This window comes from Coffea eugenioides, chromosome 7 (assembly GCF_003713205.1).
Source record: "Coffea eugenioides isolate CCC68of chromosome 7, Ceug_1.0, whole genome shotgun sequence".
Lineage (NCBI taxonomy): Eukaryota > Viridiplantae > Streptophyta > Magnoliopsida > Gentianales > Rubiaceae > Coffea > Coffea eugenioides.
In genome coordinates this window covers 16465834-16483020 of record NC_040041.1, presented here as the reverse complement: position 1 = coordinate 16483020, position 17187 = coordinate 16465834, and the positions used below count along the sequence as shown (strand labels likewise).

The window sequence follows — 17187 nt, the reverse complement described above, 5'->3', positions numbered from 1 at the left end:
AGGACAGTCACTTTTGCTGTTTAAGATATTTGCAACAAGTTTTGAATCAGTGTGGATTTCAATACGTTTCCTTCTCTTGAGTTTAGCAAACACCAATGCTTCCTTGATGGTTTCCAACTCATGGGTTAATATTGAATCAGCGCATAGTCCAATAGCCTTGGATTGATTCCTTGATGGCTTCCAATAAAGATTGCTTCCCAAATCCTAAAAGCAAAAATGCAATTTCATCCCTTTGTTTGGGGTGTTGGACAATTTTGTCCCTAAAGTTTTAGTCAAAACATGTTTCATCCTCATAATTTTATAATTTTGACAAATTTCGTTTCTAAAGATTCATACAAACACAATTTCATAATCATAATTTCATAAATTTGACTAATTAAGGACAATTAATGGATTGCCAGGCGATTTGAATGAAATATCATCACTTGACTATAGCATGCCCATTAATAAAATAAAAAAAATATTAGATCAACGAAAACCTCAGAAATTGTTTTTTAATTCACTTTCTTATTTAAGAAAAAATTAAAAAATTTCGGCCACCATTAATCTCCTATTAATCACAAATTAAACAAAAAGATTGAGAGGAAATGAAGTTGGGGAGAGGAAACAACCCTATTATAGTCAATAGGAGAAAATTTTCAAACAATCCCATTACAACCAATTAGAGAAAAATATTAGTGTGAACAAAAGAATTGTTTAGATTGTCATTTATTTGCAAAATTATGGTTTGTTGTATCATATACATGCTTTTCAAATTGTCTATTTATCCAATTTATTTTTTTAACTCACATACTGCATATCATAAATTAAAAAATATAATCTCTTAATCGAACACACTCATTATTATTTCTATAATTTAATCGATGATTGAATTAAGTATTAAAAATACAATTATTAACAGGACATGCTAATCATGTGATGATATTCTGTCCAAATTGGTTAACAATCATTCAGTTGTCTTCAATTGGTCAAATTTATGAAATTATGAGGATGACATGTGTTTGTATAAAACTTTCGAAATGAAATTGATCGAAATTATAAACTACGAGAACAAAATGCATTTTGACTGAAACTTTAGGGACAAAATTGTTCAAATACTCTAAACATTAGGGATGAAAAGTGCAATTTTTCCCAAATCCTAAAATACAACCTCTTAATAATTTGAAGGGTTTTTGGAAGAGTTTATCGCTCTTGTTGACCTCGTAAATTGTTGTTCTTCTTGGTTCATTAGTGCAGAAGAAGAGCTAGTCGGAGAAAAATGGGAGGAAAGAGAAAGGATTTCGCCAGCACCACCGATGTCCAGGGTACCGAGGAAGGAGGAGAACAAAAGGTAAAGAAGAAGAAGAAGGAGAAACTGGCGGCGGATGGATTGCTTCCATCGACAATAAAGAATAAGGAGAAGAGGTCTGCCGTCCATGCCAAGCTTAAGCAGCAGAAAAGGCTTGAGAAACGTAAGAGGGCCAAGGCTCGTGAAGCGGCTGAGCAGAGAGCTCTTGAGCTTGGCGAGGAGGTTTGCCTTTCATCCTTTTTCTTTTTTAAATTCATTTATTTTAAAGACATTCTTTTTCCATATCTTTCTCATCAAACGAATGCTGTTTGTTAATCTTGAGGCTTTAGTGTTTGGTATGTCCAATCCGATATGTCTAATATATGCTAATAATTTGCAATTAGTAATTTTTGATCCAACAAGCAAGCAATTGATTAAAACAATATTTGACTATCTAATTGTATTCTGATGGACATTTTTCTGTCGACAAGCAGCCTCCGCCGAGGAAAATCCCTCGCACAATTGAAAATACCAGGGAGCTTGACGAGACTATCTGCAAGCCTGACGATGAAGAGGTATCCTGTTATCCATCTTGAATCTTCAATGTTTTCCCAAGCTGCATATTTGGAAAGAATACTTGGAAAATTTGATAACATGACAGATTATCCTGTGTGTCTCATATGTGCTGCTCTTGCCTTCTTCATCTACAGCTATTTGCTGCAAATGATGTAGATGAATTTAGTTCGATTCTGAAGCAGGACCGCACTCCAAAGATACTCATAACAACTTGCCGCTTCAATTCAACTGTATGTGTTAATTTGAGTATATGTACCTATTTGACTGTACAGCGTTGCCTTTAGTTTCAGATCATTATTATTGTTTTTCCCTGTTGTCAAAGACTTGCTTTTTTTGTGTGTAGATTTTATGTCTTATTTATTTCTTTCTCTACAGAGGGGACCTGCTTTTATATCAGATCTACTCTCTGTGATCCCAAATGCACACTATTTCAAGAGAGGAACCTATGATCTTAAAAAGGTTTTAATATTAATTTCTGTTAATTCCTTTTTTTTTCAAAAAACTACAAAATAGTTTTTATTTTGGCATATTTTGCCTATGCAGATTGTAGAATATGCAGAAAATAAGGAATTCACTTCTGTTATCGTTGTCCACACTAATCGCCGGGAACCAGGTTAAATTATGCAGCCTTTATCTAGCATTTGCACACAACCATTGCGTCTGGCCTTTTTTCTCTCCTCATGAGTTAATGTAGAATACTAATGATGGAATCTTCTTTTAGATGCTTTATTGATAATTGCATTACCTGATGGACCTACTGCCCATTTCAAATTATCAAAGCTGCTTCTGCGCAAGGATATTAAGGTTTGTTGGTCCTCCGTCTTCTTTTTCAGAATCTTGTCTAAGCTGCTAAGCTTTTTAATTAGGAATGATTTTCCCTTAAGAGAAGAAGCTATATTAGTTTGATAAGGGTGCTGAATGTTGTCATGGTTTTACGTTGCACTCTAGTACTCATGATGATTTTAGTATTGCAATTTCTGATGGTCCTTTAGTTAGATACCTATCCCCAAAGTGTTCCTTTGATAGCTTTGTTTCAGTATCCTGCTATTCCTTCCTCAATATTTTCCCTCATTCTCAATAGTGTAATTTTAATTATCATGTGCTTTCTTCTGCGTGTGTTTTCTTGAAATGGCTGTTGTTTTCATGGATATCTGGGTCTGTATATGTGTATGTGTATTCCATACTTAGGTATTGCATGTTGGATTTTGGATGTCTTGTAGTTCCAGATAGATGATGATGCTTTACTCTCCTTCACTTGCAGAATCATGGGAATCCAACTAGTCACAAGCCTGAGCTAGTCTTGAATAACTTCACAACACGCTTGGGACATCGTATCGGGAGGTGACTTCTTGTTTTATATGTGATTTTTTCAAGAGAGTTACAGGAAAGTGGATGTGTGTTTAAAACATTGATTATATTTAGTGTGGTGGCACAGTTAATTTATGTTGTTTTCTCTGGATTTGCACAGATCATCTCTCTCTCTCTCTCTCTCGCCTGTATGTGTTTGTGAATGTCTTGTACTCTTAAACCTAGAATATTTATGAAGTATTTTGCTAGATAATTTCTGTCTCGTGCACTTTAAGATCTCTCTCTCTCTCTCTCTCTCCTGTATGTGTTTGTGAATGTCATGTACTCTTAAACCTAGAATATTTATGAAGTATTTTGCTAGATAATTTCTGTCTCGTGCACTTTAGGATCTATATTTTTGTTTATGACTCTTTCTATGCATTATTTTGGTTAATAGGTTGATACAATCGCTTTTCCCACAAGATCCTAATTTTCATGGTCGTCGAGTTGTAACGTTTCACAATCAACGTGATTTTGTATTCTTTCGCCATCACCGGTGTGTGTTCTTTCTTTTAAGGAGTTTGTTCTATTCCACATATTGATCTTAGACTTGTAATAAAGCTTTGTGATGGCAACCTTATCTTTTGAATGTGAAGTTACATTTTTGAAACCAAAGAAAGTAAGCAGGCTGCATCCAGTGGCAAAAAGAGCAAGGATAATAACGATGAGAAAAGCGAGCAGAAACTTATTGCACGACTTCAGGTTTGTGTTTCTGATTTAGTTCATTCTTGTCTTGAGATGTATATTCTTTCTTTTGTGATAAGTACTTCTAGCACATTTAGAATTCAAGAATAAGTTTTAGTTTTGTTAAAAATGCTATTTGTCCTAATCCCAAGATAAGGGGAATTAATTTGTTGCTGTTTTAAGGAGACTAAGCCTTAAAATGGCAATTAGTAATGCACTTGGATCTGCACAAATTTTCCTGCAAGGAACTCTATAGTAAGTTTGAATCTTCCCATGAATGGCCTTGTCCTCATATTTGGCATCTGCAGCACCCTTAGTTTCGGTATATGAAGATGCACATCATACAGGCCATGTTTTGACTGGAATGTCTATTGTTAACTGGTAATTGAGTCAATGCCAGTCATACATGTTTCTTTGGGTTAACTGGTTAAGGAATGGAGAAAACCCCTCTTGACACTTCTATAGCCCCTTATGATATTCCTGTCATACAGATCTTTTATGCTTTAGCATTTTTCGTCTTTCTTTTTAATTGCTGTTTATACTGATGGCCAATTCTTTTCATGCTTTACGGCAGTTCTTTTTAAGGTTTGGAATCGATTTAGTGGCTGAAAAAAAACTCACATTCATATTATCCACTTAAAAAATGTAGAGAAGGATAAGAAACAAGGGGCAAAAAAATGCAACACAAGAAAGGAAATAGCTATCTGAGTCAGAATATGAATTAGAAACTTTACCTAGTAAAGCTGAAACTACACCAAGAACTTGGCTTCTAGCTGGTCTGGTAAGTGTATGTGCTATAGAGATCTGAACATTCATGAACAATGCTTAAAATTTCCTTCCAGTTTGTTTTAACTGTTCATCAAAGAAATATTTATTACTACAAAACAACAACACATAAAAGGCAAAACAGAAGCAGAGAAAGAGACTATTGGTAATCTGTTTGTTTGACTTTCATATGTTATTTGTTTTTTCCACCGATTGATTTTCTTATTGCAAGAGAACTCTCCTCATGAAGTCGAATACTTTGAAGATATGAAGTATATATAGTATGAAGAGGGCAGAAAGCAAAGTTTGAGTCTGTGTAATGATGCAAAACTGTCACTTCCCTTGCTGGGAGGGAGTTGATATGGAATTACATACGTGTTTTAAATTGATCTAAGTTTCTTATGACATCAAAAATCTTTTTGAGGAAAATTTCATGATTTCTTGTCTATGAGCTTGAAAACCTATGGACAGTGATGAGTTTTTTCTCATTACCAAAAAGAGAAAAAAAAGTGACGAGTTTTCCAACAAGATAAAGCTGTTTGAATGATGCTATTCAACTTCTTTTAATGAGAGTTAATGAGATGGAGCTTGATGCTATTGTTATCTTATTCAGATGTCTGCATTTGCCTCCAAATGCCAGCTTTTTAGGTAGTTAATCGGCAAACTTTGCAAAAAAACAAAAAGTGGATTGTTGTGCCTGACTATTTTAAGTTTATTATTATATGTGTTTGCCATTGAAGTTTTTAGGAAAAAAGTTTTACAGCTGCCAGGTATTGTGTTAATGTTGATAGTCCTCATGTAGTTCACTTAATATATTCTCTGCCTATGATGCCTTTTGTAACATCAGATGGAAATCTTGCAGGAATGCGGTCCTCGTTTCACATTAAAGTTAATCAGTCTGCAACATGGAACATTTGATTCAAAGGGTGGGGAATATGAGTGGGTTCACAAGGTGATTCCCGCTTATTTTTTATTCTGCAATAATGCTTGATTTAGCTATAGGTCTTCATTACTTATACAGATATTTATCTTTTTTGCCTGCATTGAGCTAATTCATTTTTCTGCTCTGCTTTGTTTATCTTTTGAATACCAGCCGGAAATGGATACTAGTCGCAGAAGATTTTTCTTGTGAGAGAAATGTTGTCCTACTGGGTAAATAGGTTTTAGTTTCAGGTTAAGAACAAGTTAAAAGTGTAGCTTCCTGTGAGGATCTGTGAGCTTAGGTCTTATTAGATCTCCAGCTCAGGTTAGGTATGAGATATTGAGTTTTCAAATTGTGTATCCACATTGGTTATTTATCAGCTCCAATGCAAGTTTTGGAGATTTTCAGCTTGGTGCTGGCAGTCCTTTTTATCCACATTGTTTTAGCCGGAAGTGAACAAATACTTGAACTCCATTTCGTTCAAAATTCTTTCCAACTAGACAAAGGGATTGAAGTGTAAATTATTTATTTCTTTTTATGTAGAAGACTTTTTAGTTTTCGAGATGCTTATAATCTTGTTACCAATTTGTTTTATCAATACAAGTGAAATATACAGTCAACCGGTAACATCTTACATGCCTTGAAAACTTTCGAACGTGTAAAATTTGTTCAGTGGAACAGAAATCACGTTTTACTTTACAGAGTTTTAGAAAGATACAAATGTTACATTATTTTAGATGTCAACAATTTTCCAAGGAGCACCAACATCTTAACTCTCCTATCCTATCTTTTACCCTGCCATCTAAATTTCCACTTAGAAATCAGTTATTGCTTACTAAACTGAATGTAGCTAAGAAACTATTTACAATGAGAAAAGGAAGGCGGTGCAAAAGCATAACCAGACTCTGTAATTTGTACATGGGTATGTTATTTAGTGTCCTTGTATAGCTTGGCAGTTGAGCTTAGGACGACAAAGAAGACTGGGATGGTGCAGCTGAAGCCTTGCAAATGGGACACCAATTCTTCAACCGTAACCACTGGTGTATACATACCAAGTGATAACCATGTTCACATCCCAGCTTCCCAATTTCATCGCCTGCTACATACTCTTCCTGCAATGTAGGTGCTTTTCATCAATGTTTGAGTGTGCATGGAAAGAATTCAAGTATAACTGGCAAATCAGTTTCTCCAATTAGAGAAAATCATCCACCATAGGAAAACATGGATGAGGTGTCAGAAATTCTGCAAGCATTCAAATAAGGGCTAATTCTAAACCAGGGAACTTGTAGCATTATCAAATTTGTTGCAAGCTACTAATGCATCATTGTTGGAACAAACGAGAATCATGCATCAGAGTCAACTGGTTTCCCGCAGTTCCAATCTCAATAAATTATACATAATTTTGCACAAGCAAATTGATGCAGCTGAAACAAAAGGCTCATCATCATCATCATCAGCTAAGTTGAATTTGAAGCAAAACCGACTGAGGTTCAGCCAGAAGAGAAACAGGCAAACATGCACACACATTTAAGTCTTCACAATAAACGTTCTCTTTATTCATCTTCGGCCTTCCTTTCTTTTCTTCCTTTTTTTTTCAAGAGGGGGGGGGGGGTTGGGGGGGATGGGGTTCTGCATACATCAGATTTATATTCTGGTCCGTTTCTTAGGGAATTCATTTTTCAAAAAAAAAAAAAAAGAGAAGAAGATAACCTACTTCCACTGGAGCTCTTTTAGAAATACTGGCCAACATTGCCAACTTAATCCAAGCTTACCTCAAAATCTCTCATCTAGGATGACCACTGATGGTAATTCTATGCTACAGTTAGGCTGCTTCTATCTTGAGGGCCAAAAACTTTTTTAACAGTAACTACTCAAAGCGCATCCAAACAAAAAGCATTATTTCAAGAGCATATATTTGGTAATGAGGACACCACCTGGCAAATACTGCATCTAATATCAGCTTCATCCTCACTACATCCAGCAGCCCCAACATCTGCCGTAGCAGTCTGGTATATGCTTTTCGTGATGCATTTAGCAAATGCCTCTTCTGAGAATGCTGTGCTCACAGTACCCATCCTCTCCTCTAAAGCAAGTAATTCCTGTCAAAAAGGAGTACAAAAACAGTCAAGAAGTACGAAAAGAGGGCATTGTACATCAGTGGCACCAATTTATAGCCAAGAAACAAATAAGAAAACTTTCGTGATTAACAAAAAAATGCTGATTTAAAAGACAATTGTTATAAATTCAAGTTAGTACAATCTGGTTAGCCAGAAAAGGAATAAAAAGTAGTTAGAACAATATTGTACTTAGTGATTCCAATCTATTGCATCTTATGATAACCTACCTCATACGACATGTTATCAATGTCTAATCTCATATCTCTGTGCTGGTCGTCGAAGTTAAGGTGGCCAAGAAATAAATCGTTCTCCAAAGCAAGTAAGTGCTGAGTCAAAATGGAAAAGAAGTAAAGTCAACATACAAGTGCCAATCTGCACAAATCATAAAGTTGCCAAAGATTGAGTACCTCATACTCTTCATCTTGTCCAATTCTCTCAAGAGCTAGTAGTACCTGCGCCAGAATGAAATAATACAATTTACTAAAAATTGCCAAGGCAAGATCAAGAAAACAGAACTGGAATATTGAGTTCTCTGTTAAGCACAAAAGAAACAAAGGAGTGTGCTTCTTCGGATGAACCAGAGAAGTACCTCAGCAACTCCATTCAGGTTATGTCGCCGCAAAGCATGAGTAATACCATGTTCTGTGGGCGTCAAGGACATTATACCAGTTCTCGCAGATAGTCTACAGGAGCTTGAAGCATTTGAAGAACCTTCCATGGAAGATTGATAAGATAAACTATGTAAATTAGCACTATTAGGAGTTTCAGGTCTAGATAATTGTGCAATACCGCTACTGGATTCACTGGTTAATAAAGCATTTCTGTTGTCAAGATTTGAAAGCCCAATCCTAGTATTTGAGTTCAATGCCTTCCGAGTCCTCAGAGGTGCAGTGTGAGAATCACTATTTGAAACCCAGCTTCTACCATGTCTTGAGTCAGTGACAGAGATTCCTGTATTGAAGGCGGAGACATGTCCATCTTCAGAACGAGCCATGCTACCTCTTCTTCCTGAAGAAGATGCACTACTTTGTGCTTCAGGACTTCTTTTTCTTAAAACATCCCTCTTAACCTTAGATTCTGAGGCTGAACCACCTCGTGGGTTAACATCAGATATTGAGTTGCATCTTAAATTTCTTAAACCATACCGACTCCCATTGTAGTTCCTAGACCCTGAAGCCATGCTATTTGATGTAGAAATAACAGATGTAACAGAGGGACCAGGAAGAGGATTTTGACAGCCAGACGGAGGCTTGTGACGAAATACTATATGAGATTTATTACTTGATCTTGTGCTTGAACTCCCGACTTCTGTCAGTGTCACTTTACCAGCACTTGAATCTTGTAAATCAGGCTGAAGTACCATGTTATTCCTATTTACTAAAGGGATGTGTTCCGTAACATCTGGCTCACACCGAACACCACAAGATTCTGCAGAATCATTGTCTAAGTTAGACAAAGATTTCCTAAAAGAATCTGAATCACGTCGTGATTTTCTTCCATTATTAATTGGAAAACAAGTCTCTGGGGAGCTCCTAGTAATCTGCTTGCCATTTGAAGAATGACCAGAAGGCCTTATATTTTTGGATTTGTCAGCACAATCACTTTGATTACTCTTTCCATATTTAAGTCTTCCATTGCATCCAAGACGATTGCAAAATTCAGCATTTTGATCTCTTTTATCAATGGTATCCCTGGAAACAAGTCTAGATCCTTTTCTGGGGACAACCACCCCAACTCTGTGTCTCTTACCAGAAAACTCATCCATCTTACTTTACTATCTACCCTTATTCCTGTATGAGCAATAACATATTGAAGCAGTCAAGACCTTCATATAGGTTTGACATCTAAATCAACATAAAACCAGCTCTCCCTTACAAGCGAAAAGAGATTATTTTCCAAAAAAAAAAGTTGTAGTTGAACAGCATTTAGACAAGTATTAAAACAATTAATCGTGGTTTACCAATGAAAAATATAGCAGCAATTAATTCCAGCAAAGTTAAGCTTCAAATTACCGAGTAACAAGAACTAATGTACTATACAAGTAGATTCCAGATTAAATTCAGGAAGCAAGCATCTCATATAACAAACTGGGAGTAATTACGTACACTCAGAAATTCCTGTTATAATAAACACGAGAAGTCATATTCAATAGAAGGGAAAACAGAATAATAAGCGTGACTCATCTTCAAGAGGGAAGCAACATTGAAACAAAAAAGACAGGCAGAAATGCCAGTGGAGGGAAAAATCCACATAGTATTTTTGCCCAAGAAATCAGCTCAGTCAATGATTTATTGTAGGTCACAAAACATTCTTCGGTATTCATATGCACCTAGAGGAAAGTTCTAGATAAAGACCCCAATCAGACATGAAATGATAATTATCATTAATTAGCTAAATTCTTTTCCTACATTAATAACAATCAAATTACCATAAAGGAGCAGGAAAACTCAACTCATAAACTGCATCCTAGCTGTGGTTTTACTGCCTAATAACTATGGGGAGGGAAGGCCATTCCACATCACTAGGATCAGATAGTAGGGCACAGCATGTAAATGAGGTACGTAAACAACAAGGCAATCCATCTTCCATTAAGGTAAGCCAGAGTTCAGGTACCATAAAGTCTCACTGGAGATCTGTCCTTACTATAGCAACAGGCACAGATTAAAACGACACAGCAACTAACAGTACTTACATACAAAACGCAAGAGCTCCTCCAAACTGATTGAAGAGCTTAAACACAAGAAATTCCTGTAGAAAACACGGATATGGAAATCATACAGCAACCTTCAATTTCCTCATACAAATAGATACATGCAGTTTCTGGAAAAAGAGAGTTGCAGTCAAATATCACATAATACACAAACAAAAGTGGCTTATTACAGAATACCACCATTATGATTAATGATCATATGATTATAGACACTCAAATACAAAAGCAAGTCATATAAGAATCAGCATACCACAAATACTGTTCAATAGAATGACGAAACCAGTAAAGGACAGGAATAAAAACGAAAAGAAAAGAAAAAATTGAAAAAAAAAAGGATGGTCAAAGGACAAACTTTCCGCAAAATATGGCATCAAAAGCTCTTGATTATAAACGGAAAAAGGTTCCCACCAATTTACTCCTTAACCAAAGCAAATAAAATTGGCTTCTCCAAAATCATCCTATAACCAACTTATTCGACAGAAAACAAGAAACCCACATATATTGCATAAAAACATCAACCATCAAATAACAATCAAGACAAAAACCAAACAAAAAAATTCAAACAAACGAAAAATTCATATCTTCATAGGCCAATCTGCAAGTAAACATTACAAACAAATCAATTAACAGAACTAGCTCATAACGATCAATCCATTCCGACTTTATTTGGTGGAAAAGAATAAATTAACAATATCGACTAAGGACTAGATTCTGTTCCCCTTTTCCCGTTTTGTCATCAGAAACCCAAATACAATACAAAATTTCACATACGAACAAAGACAAACGGAGCAAACCCATATCAGAACACCCAATAAAAACCCAATTGTAGCTGCCAAAAAATGGTACCATGTCTTTACTGGTTAATCATCTGAATAAAGAATAACAAACTTTTCGTTCTCTACCTTTCTTGTTGTGATCAGTGAACGCTATATGGAAGGAGGAGAAGGCCTTTTTGTATCGTTTAATTAGAGAGAAAGCAAGGGAACAAAGATAGGAAAGAAACGTGTTGAGCATGGAACGATCCGATGTCCGAGGCTGGAGGAAGGCTACTACTACTTCTAACAAGAGAACGAGAAGAAAGAAGCCGTAGCTATAGTATGAGTTAATTGTAATATACCCCTTGAAATATCACAGGCTTGTATTTTATACCACGAAATCTTAATTCTATACGTATTATGTAAAAGCAATATGACACTTGGTTCAATTGGTAAGGCTAATAGAAGCTCGGATTCAAATTTCACTTCCAATAGTCACTTGTTGGTAAGCAATCAAGTAGAAAACAATCAAGAAGAACTTTAGTCACTAAAATGCATCAAGTGCTGCCCTGACCTTGGAATCAAACAACCTTCCATGCATCTTAAACAATTACATAAAACAAAAACAAAAAAAAAATGTTTGACAAATTTTTGAAGCTTAAAACTTTTGTACTTTTTTTACTTTTCATTTGCAAGATTTAATTTAAGACATTATTAATTTAAAATTTTGTTGGAAAAGTTGGTAAAACTAGTGTCTTAATTTGAAGTTTTGATTACTTAAAAAAAAAAAATCTTGTTGATCAAGGGTGACACATAATTAAGATGGACAAAATAGCATTTAGTACCACATACCACTATTTTTGACAAATTGTTCAAGTCAAATACTTTCATGTTGAAAAGTTTGCTTACCCCTAAATGAATGGAAAATTATAGTAGACAAATCTAGTTGATAGGTACCAAAGTCATTCTCTTTTTTTTCTAGCTGATATTAAGAAATGGGATTTGATTCATTTACTGTGAATTCTCTTTTCATTTTTTACAATACACATATGAATGTATGACATGTATCTTCATTTATTAGGAAGGGACTTGATCATTTTAAATTTAACTAATCCTAACCTCTATCAATAAATAAAAACACGTGTTATACATCCACCAAATATGCATTGTAAGAAATGGAGAGAGAATCCATTGGAGAGGAGCCAAATTCCTTGAGTAATTTACCATAAATAATAAATTGTTAAAGATAAAAAACCGAGGTAAGATAATTGGTATTTAGGATTACATACAGAAATAATTGACTTTAAAGGGAGGCGTAGTGCAATTATGAACTCTAATAAGTAGCAATAACTAATAATAAATAAATTGGGAGATGGAGCCAGGCAACCAAAATCATATCCTTAAGGACCTTAACTAAAGCAATAACTAAATAGCGTCCTGCCAATTGAGTCTCCCTGGAATAGATGTTGGCCGTTAGGTTAGTTTGACTTAGGATGGGTCAAAGATCTACGGCTACCGGAGGTCTAAAAGATTAATGTCAAGCTAATTTCAATCCGTAGGGGCCCATGAATATATGATATCAGCCCACCTCAAAGGACTACTACCACTTGGTTGAATTTGGACCCGATGGCCCGTCACTAAACTGAAAGGAAACATTCGGCCGCCTTTTAAGCTCTACTAACGGATACGGGGCAGGACGGTCATTCTGATGACCGTCCTGAACGGTCCCCTCACAAACACAACCATGAGAACTAGAAATAACTACGTCGACTAGTTTTGGGAAGGTGAAAAAATGACGTCACATAAATTAGTAATGAAAAAAAAAACTGACGCTTCTGACGGACCTCGTCATGAAGCATTAGCTCCGTTCCACAAAATCCCGTGCAAATGAATCGTCAAACAAAAAGTTCATTTGCTTTCCCTCCACAATAATTGCCAATTTTCATTCATCCATAACACCAGAAAATGGAAGCAAACAGAGAATATAAGAAAGTGCTTGGAGGCAAAACAAGAAAGTGGTTGGAGGCAGACTAGATATAAGGGAAAGCAGGGAAAATACAATTGCACTAAGGTATATTACAACAAGAAAAAGGAAGAAGTAGCGACAGAAGAGCAGAGTTTCGCATCCGGAGAAGTGATAAAGCAGGAAACACCCAGGTAACAAAACACCAATGGTATTACATAACTTTCGAAATTTGACAAGGTCGTGGAGCGATATGAGTAGTTGTCATTGTTGGACAATGTTGTGAATCAATAGGTCAATTGATTTTTAATAGTTTTGGTGGAACAGACTGTTCATTAGTCTCGAATAGAAGAAGGTAGGTATTTTGGAGGCCAACATAGGGGAGGATAGGTGAGGAAAACTTAGTGCGCCAAGTGTTTGTAAAATCGTGTGAATGGGATGGGAAATTGCTTGGGTAATAATATAACAAGGGTACTGGTTATTTCTATGAATTTATTATAGATTTTGTTGATTAGCAGTGCCTGCGTGCAGATTATATTTTATGTGTGGTTTGTACATACTATTCATGGCAACATACAAAGCGAAAGAAAAAGTATTACAAAGATAACTCCCTTAAAAATGCCTCTTACAGCATGTTATATAAGAGACATTTCACATGAATAAATAATGACGTGGAGTAAAATTATTATGCGGAGTAAAATAACATGACACTCAGATTGGTAGACGTATTGCAGAGAAAAAGTTACAAGTTTTTTTAGCTAATGGGGTTGGACACCATGTTAATAACTGTTACATACAGTTAGTCAACAGTTACAGTAGAAGAACTGATATGTAATATTGCGTAAGCATACTGTAAAATTGCTACCTATTATTTATTAGTTAACTCGTATTTGCATAATCACAGGATAAATAGAAGAAGAGGTTAATTGTTTGAAACTTGATAGTTAGGGCAGCAGACGACAATCTAAATAGGGTAGGCAGAATGAATAACATAGTTTTTAACTTGGCACACTCAATGTGAAAAAAGGTTACAAGTTTTACTTTGCTAGTGTGCGTGGACATGAAGGTGAATAACTGTAACATGCAGTGAGTTAGCAATTACAATATAAGAACTGCTCTGTAAAATTTTGTGAATATAACTATGAAATTGGTACCTCCTGATTGTTACATTAACTCATATTTATAGAGTAGGACAAGAAATAGAAGAAGAAGTTAATCCCATCAAACTTGATAAATAAGTGAGAGTAGATTGTAAGTGGAATTGGCGAGACAGAATAATTAACCTACTGTTAATTTTGACAAACAGAGTGTGAAAAATAAGTTACAAGTTTTCATAACTATTGTTACTAAGAATTGAAAGTGATATATTATTTATGTTAGTACTTTGTAATGCATTAAGAATAAGTGGGGAAAGCATAATGGAACTGAAGTGCAATTGTCTGTGTAAAACTCCAGTTTAAATGGACAGATGCTCTGATCTCTGAAAGGGATGCATTGGTGATTAAGAATCTTGGGGCTTATGGAAAAGGAAAGCTGGTAACATGTTATTTATTATTTACCTCATTTCATATAAAAAGTATTGGTGCATGTATTATGTGGCTTTACTATTGAAATGGTTGGTTTAATTTGATATTAAAGGTTGGACAACATGATCCGGAAGAGAATAATATGGTGCGTGGCGTACTGAACTACTCCCTGATTTAGTAGGGATGATGATGAACAGCGGGCATGTCGATATCGGTGTAAATGGGCCTGTTCCATGGTTAACAAAATTTATTGTTTGGTTTGACGTAATTACTGTGTATTATTGTCAACATTATTGGTTATTGATAGGCCTATCAACTTGTAACTACATACAGTTACAGTTAATATATGAAACCAATCCCAATATTACATTGAATAAATAAGTTATCTTGAATTAAGTCACATGCATGTAAATACATAAATGTAGTGATTTTTTGGATAATCATATTATAAATAAATGAAAATTCAATTTTCGCGGTGACCATTTTATTTATTACTATAGAACTTACAGTTATAGAACCTATGCCAACAGTACAAATGTTAAATTATAACTTTCACTTAGATGTACTATTGTATATGCGTGTATTGTATTCCATTCTGGAGAGCATGTGGCTCATTTATGAATTGGTAATGTCGTCATGTAACTGCAGGCTGAGCTAAATAAGCTGTATAACATTGCTGTTAGTAGGCATACTGTCATAACACACCAATGTCAGCTGCATACGAAGCGGACCTGACAAACTGAATTGAGCATAATAATTAAGTGTGACTTTATTCAAGTTACATCCAGATAAGCCTAATGTCATGTTAAGTCAATTGGAAAGTTACAGTGTGTTTGAAAAATTGTTAGTTACATTGTGTTTAAAAACTGTTATAAAATAGTTATTGAAAAGTTACAGTGTGTTTGAAAACTGTTACCAAAAAAATTATTTGAAAAGTTACAGATTGAAAATTAATACAAAACTCCGTATTTAACTATTTGTTGACAGTGTGTTTATAGGTTGTTACAAAATAGTTATTAGAAAGTTACAGTGTGTTCGAAAACTATTACAAAATAGTTATCTGGGATGTTACAGTTTGAAAATTAATACAAAACTCCATATTTGAAGACTGTTAGTTACGAAGTGTTTGTAAGTTGTTATAAAATAGTTATTGGAAAGTTGAATGTTATTGAAGACTGCTACAAAATACTTAATTGGGAAGTTAGAGATTGAAAATTAATACAAAACTGCATATTTGATGATAGCATGTTATAGTGCGTTTGTAGGTTGTTACAAAATAGTTATTGAAAAGTCACAGTGTGTTTGAAAACTGTTACAAAATAGTTATTTTAGCAGTTACAGTGTGATCCATACAACAGAGCACATATAAAATATGAGGTCCGTACAGCAGACCACATATAAATTTGGACCCAGTATGAGTCTATACATGTCACGTTTGGACCCAAGAATAGCTTTCGTAGTTTAAAATTTGTTACATAGAGCACATATAAAGTTAGTACACGTGCATTGTTATACAACATCGACCCGAACATGTCGACTAACAAACATAGCTGTATAAAATTTGTTTGCATTATTATCATAGTAGAGATCAAAACATATGCGGCCTTAGTTACACTGGCATTTCTGTATCTTTAACAACAAAATCGACTGGGATTTCATACGTACTCATTTTCACAGCCAATATTAGTTGCTAGTTTACATCTTCTAACACCGCATATTACCACTCAAGAAGATAGAGTGGTCATGAATGAATGGCCATGATTTGGTATAAAAAAGTCCATGACTACTTTTTAATGCAAACTAAGTAATTATAGTTGTTATTTGTTTCTAAATTGACCTTTTACCATGACCACTTTACCCTAAACGTTGAAGCCAATTAAGTTGAATGTTTGTGAATGTTACAATTACGTGGTAACTCCGTCCAAAATTTAAGTTTAGATTTTAGGACACCTACTTTTTTAATACAACAACTTTCTTTACATAATATTTGCTTCTAAATATTACTTTTATTACGAACGCATACCCTTTTTTGTTGAAGCAAGCAGGACCATTTTGTGGTATATCACGAGCGCATATATCACGACATATCACGAATGCATATATCACGACAGTCATTTGTTGTGGTATTCTATGAAAAATATCATAATCATAAAGAAGCACGTTCAATGGTATTGTAAAAATGTTAATTTTCAGTCAACTTTATAATTTCTTAACAACTTTATACAACCCATTACAGAATAATTGATGACTACTAACACTGGACATGATTACAATTGTAACCCACTTGTTTAAGTTTCAACAGAGTAAAACATTGAAGATGCCTGTCCAGGCACATGAATAACTTGTACTAGCTTATTAACTGCTTATAATGTAGATATGCAGCATTTCCAATCAGGCCGACATGGAGGTCCAATAACAAATGTTCTTCGAAAAACACCGCAAATCTCGTTCAAGATAACTAATGTATGAAAATAAAAAAAAAATCTAGTCAGTTACAGTCAACATGCACTAATTCATTTCAACATTGTAGATTAAAAGAAACTGATAATAGGGAA

General features: G+C 34.8%; 2 protein-coding genes across 4 annotated transcripts; one reads left to right on the top strand and one right to left on the bottom strand.

Moving 5' to 3' along the window:
* Positions 1 to 1198: 1198 nt before the first annotated feature.
* LOC113778013 (ribosome production factor 1-like) lies at positions 1199 to 5972 on the top strand. The gene is made up of 11 exons (XM_027323259.1): positions 1199 to 1510; positions 1762 to 1842; positions 1978 to 2073; positions 2219 to 2302; positions 2387 to 2456; positions 2565 to 2647; positions 3105 to 3184; positions 3588 to 3686; positions 3787 to 3892; positions 5502 to 5591; positions 5733 to 5972. The coding sequence occupies exons 1-11, from the start codon at positions 1259 to 1261 to the stop codon at positions 5769 to 5771; spliced, it is 1080 nt and encodes a 359-aa protein (XP_027179060.1). The 5' UTR covers positions 1199 to 1258; the 3' UTR covers positions 5772 to 5972.
* Positions 5973 to 6197: 225 nt separating this feature from the next.
* Positions 6198 to 11429, bottom strand: LOC113777479 (probable E3 ubiquitin-protein ligase RHG1A). Of its 3 annotated transcripts, none has more exons than XM_027322578.1 (6): positions 11291 to 11429; positions 8268 to 9468; positions 8086 to 8130; positions 7906 to 8004; positions 7496 to 7660; positions 6198 to 6673 (listed from the first exon to the last, which is right to left on the bottom strand). In XM_027322578.1, exons 2-6 carry the CDS (start codon positions 9441 to 9443, stop codon positions 6524 to 6526), a joined length of 1635 nt encoding a protein of 544 aa, XP_027178379.1. In that variant the 5' UTR covers positions 9444 to 9468; positions 11291 to 11429; the 3' UTR covers positions 6198 to 6523. The 3 variants fall into 3 exon arrangements, with proteins under 3 accessions (XP_027178379.1, XP_027178381.1, XP_027178380.1); XM_027322580.1 differs by lacking the exon at positions 11291 to 11429 and adding an exon at positions 11235 to 11286; XM_027322579.1 differs by lacking the exon at positions 11291 to 11429 and adding an exon at positions 10371 to 10426.
* Positions 11430 to 17187: the final 5758 nt, after the last annotated feature.

Bases quoted from the DNA above. Each gene is read 5' to 3' on its own strand.
- LOC113778013 (XM_027323259.1), top strand. From the start codon at position 1,259: ATGGGAGGAAAGAGAAAGGATTTCGCCAGCACCACCGATGTCCAGGGT. The intron at 1,843-1,977 runs GTATCCTGTTAT...CTTCATCTACAG, and splicing joins GCAAGCCTGACGATGAAGAG to CTATTTGCTGCAAATGATGT. The intron at 2,303-2,386 runs GTTTTAATATTA...TTGCCTATGCAG, and splicing joins GAACCTATGATCTTAAAAAG to ATTGTAGAATATGCAGAAAA.
- LOC113777479 (XM_027322578.1), bottom strand. From the start codon at position 9,443: ATGGATGAGTTTTCTGGTAAGAGACACAGAGTTGGGGTGGTTGTCCCC. The intron at 8,005-8,085 runs GTACTCAATCTT...ATTTTGACTCAG, and splicing joins GACAAGATGAAGAGTATGAG to CACTTACTTGCTTTGGAGAA. The intron at 6,674-7,495 runs GTGGTGTCCTCA...CCTACATTGCAG, and splicing joins TTAGATGCAGTATTTGCCAG to GAAGAGTATGTAGCAGGCGA.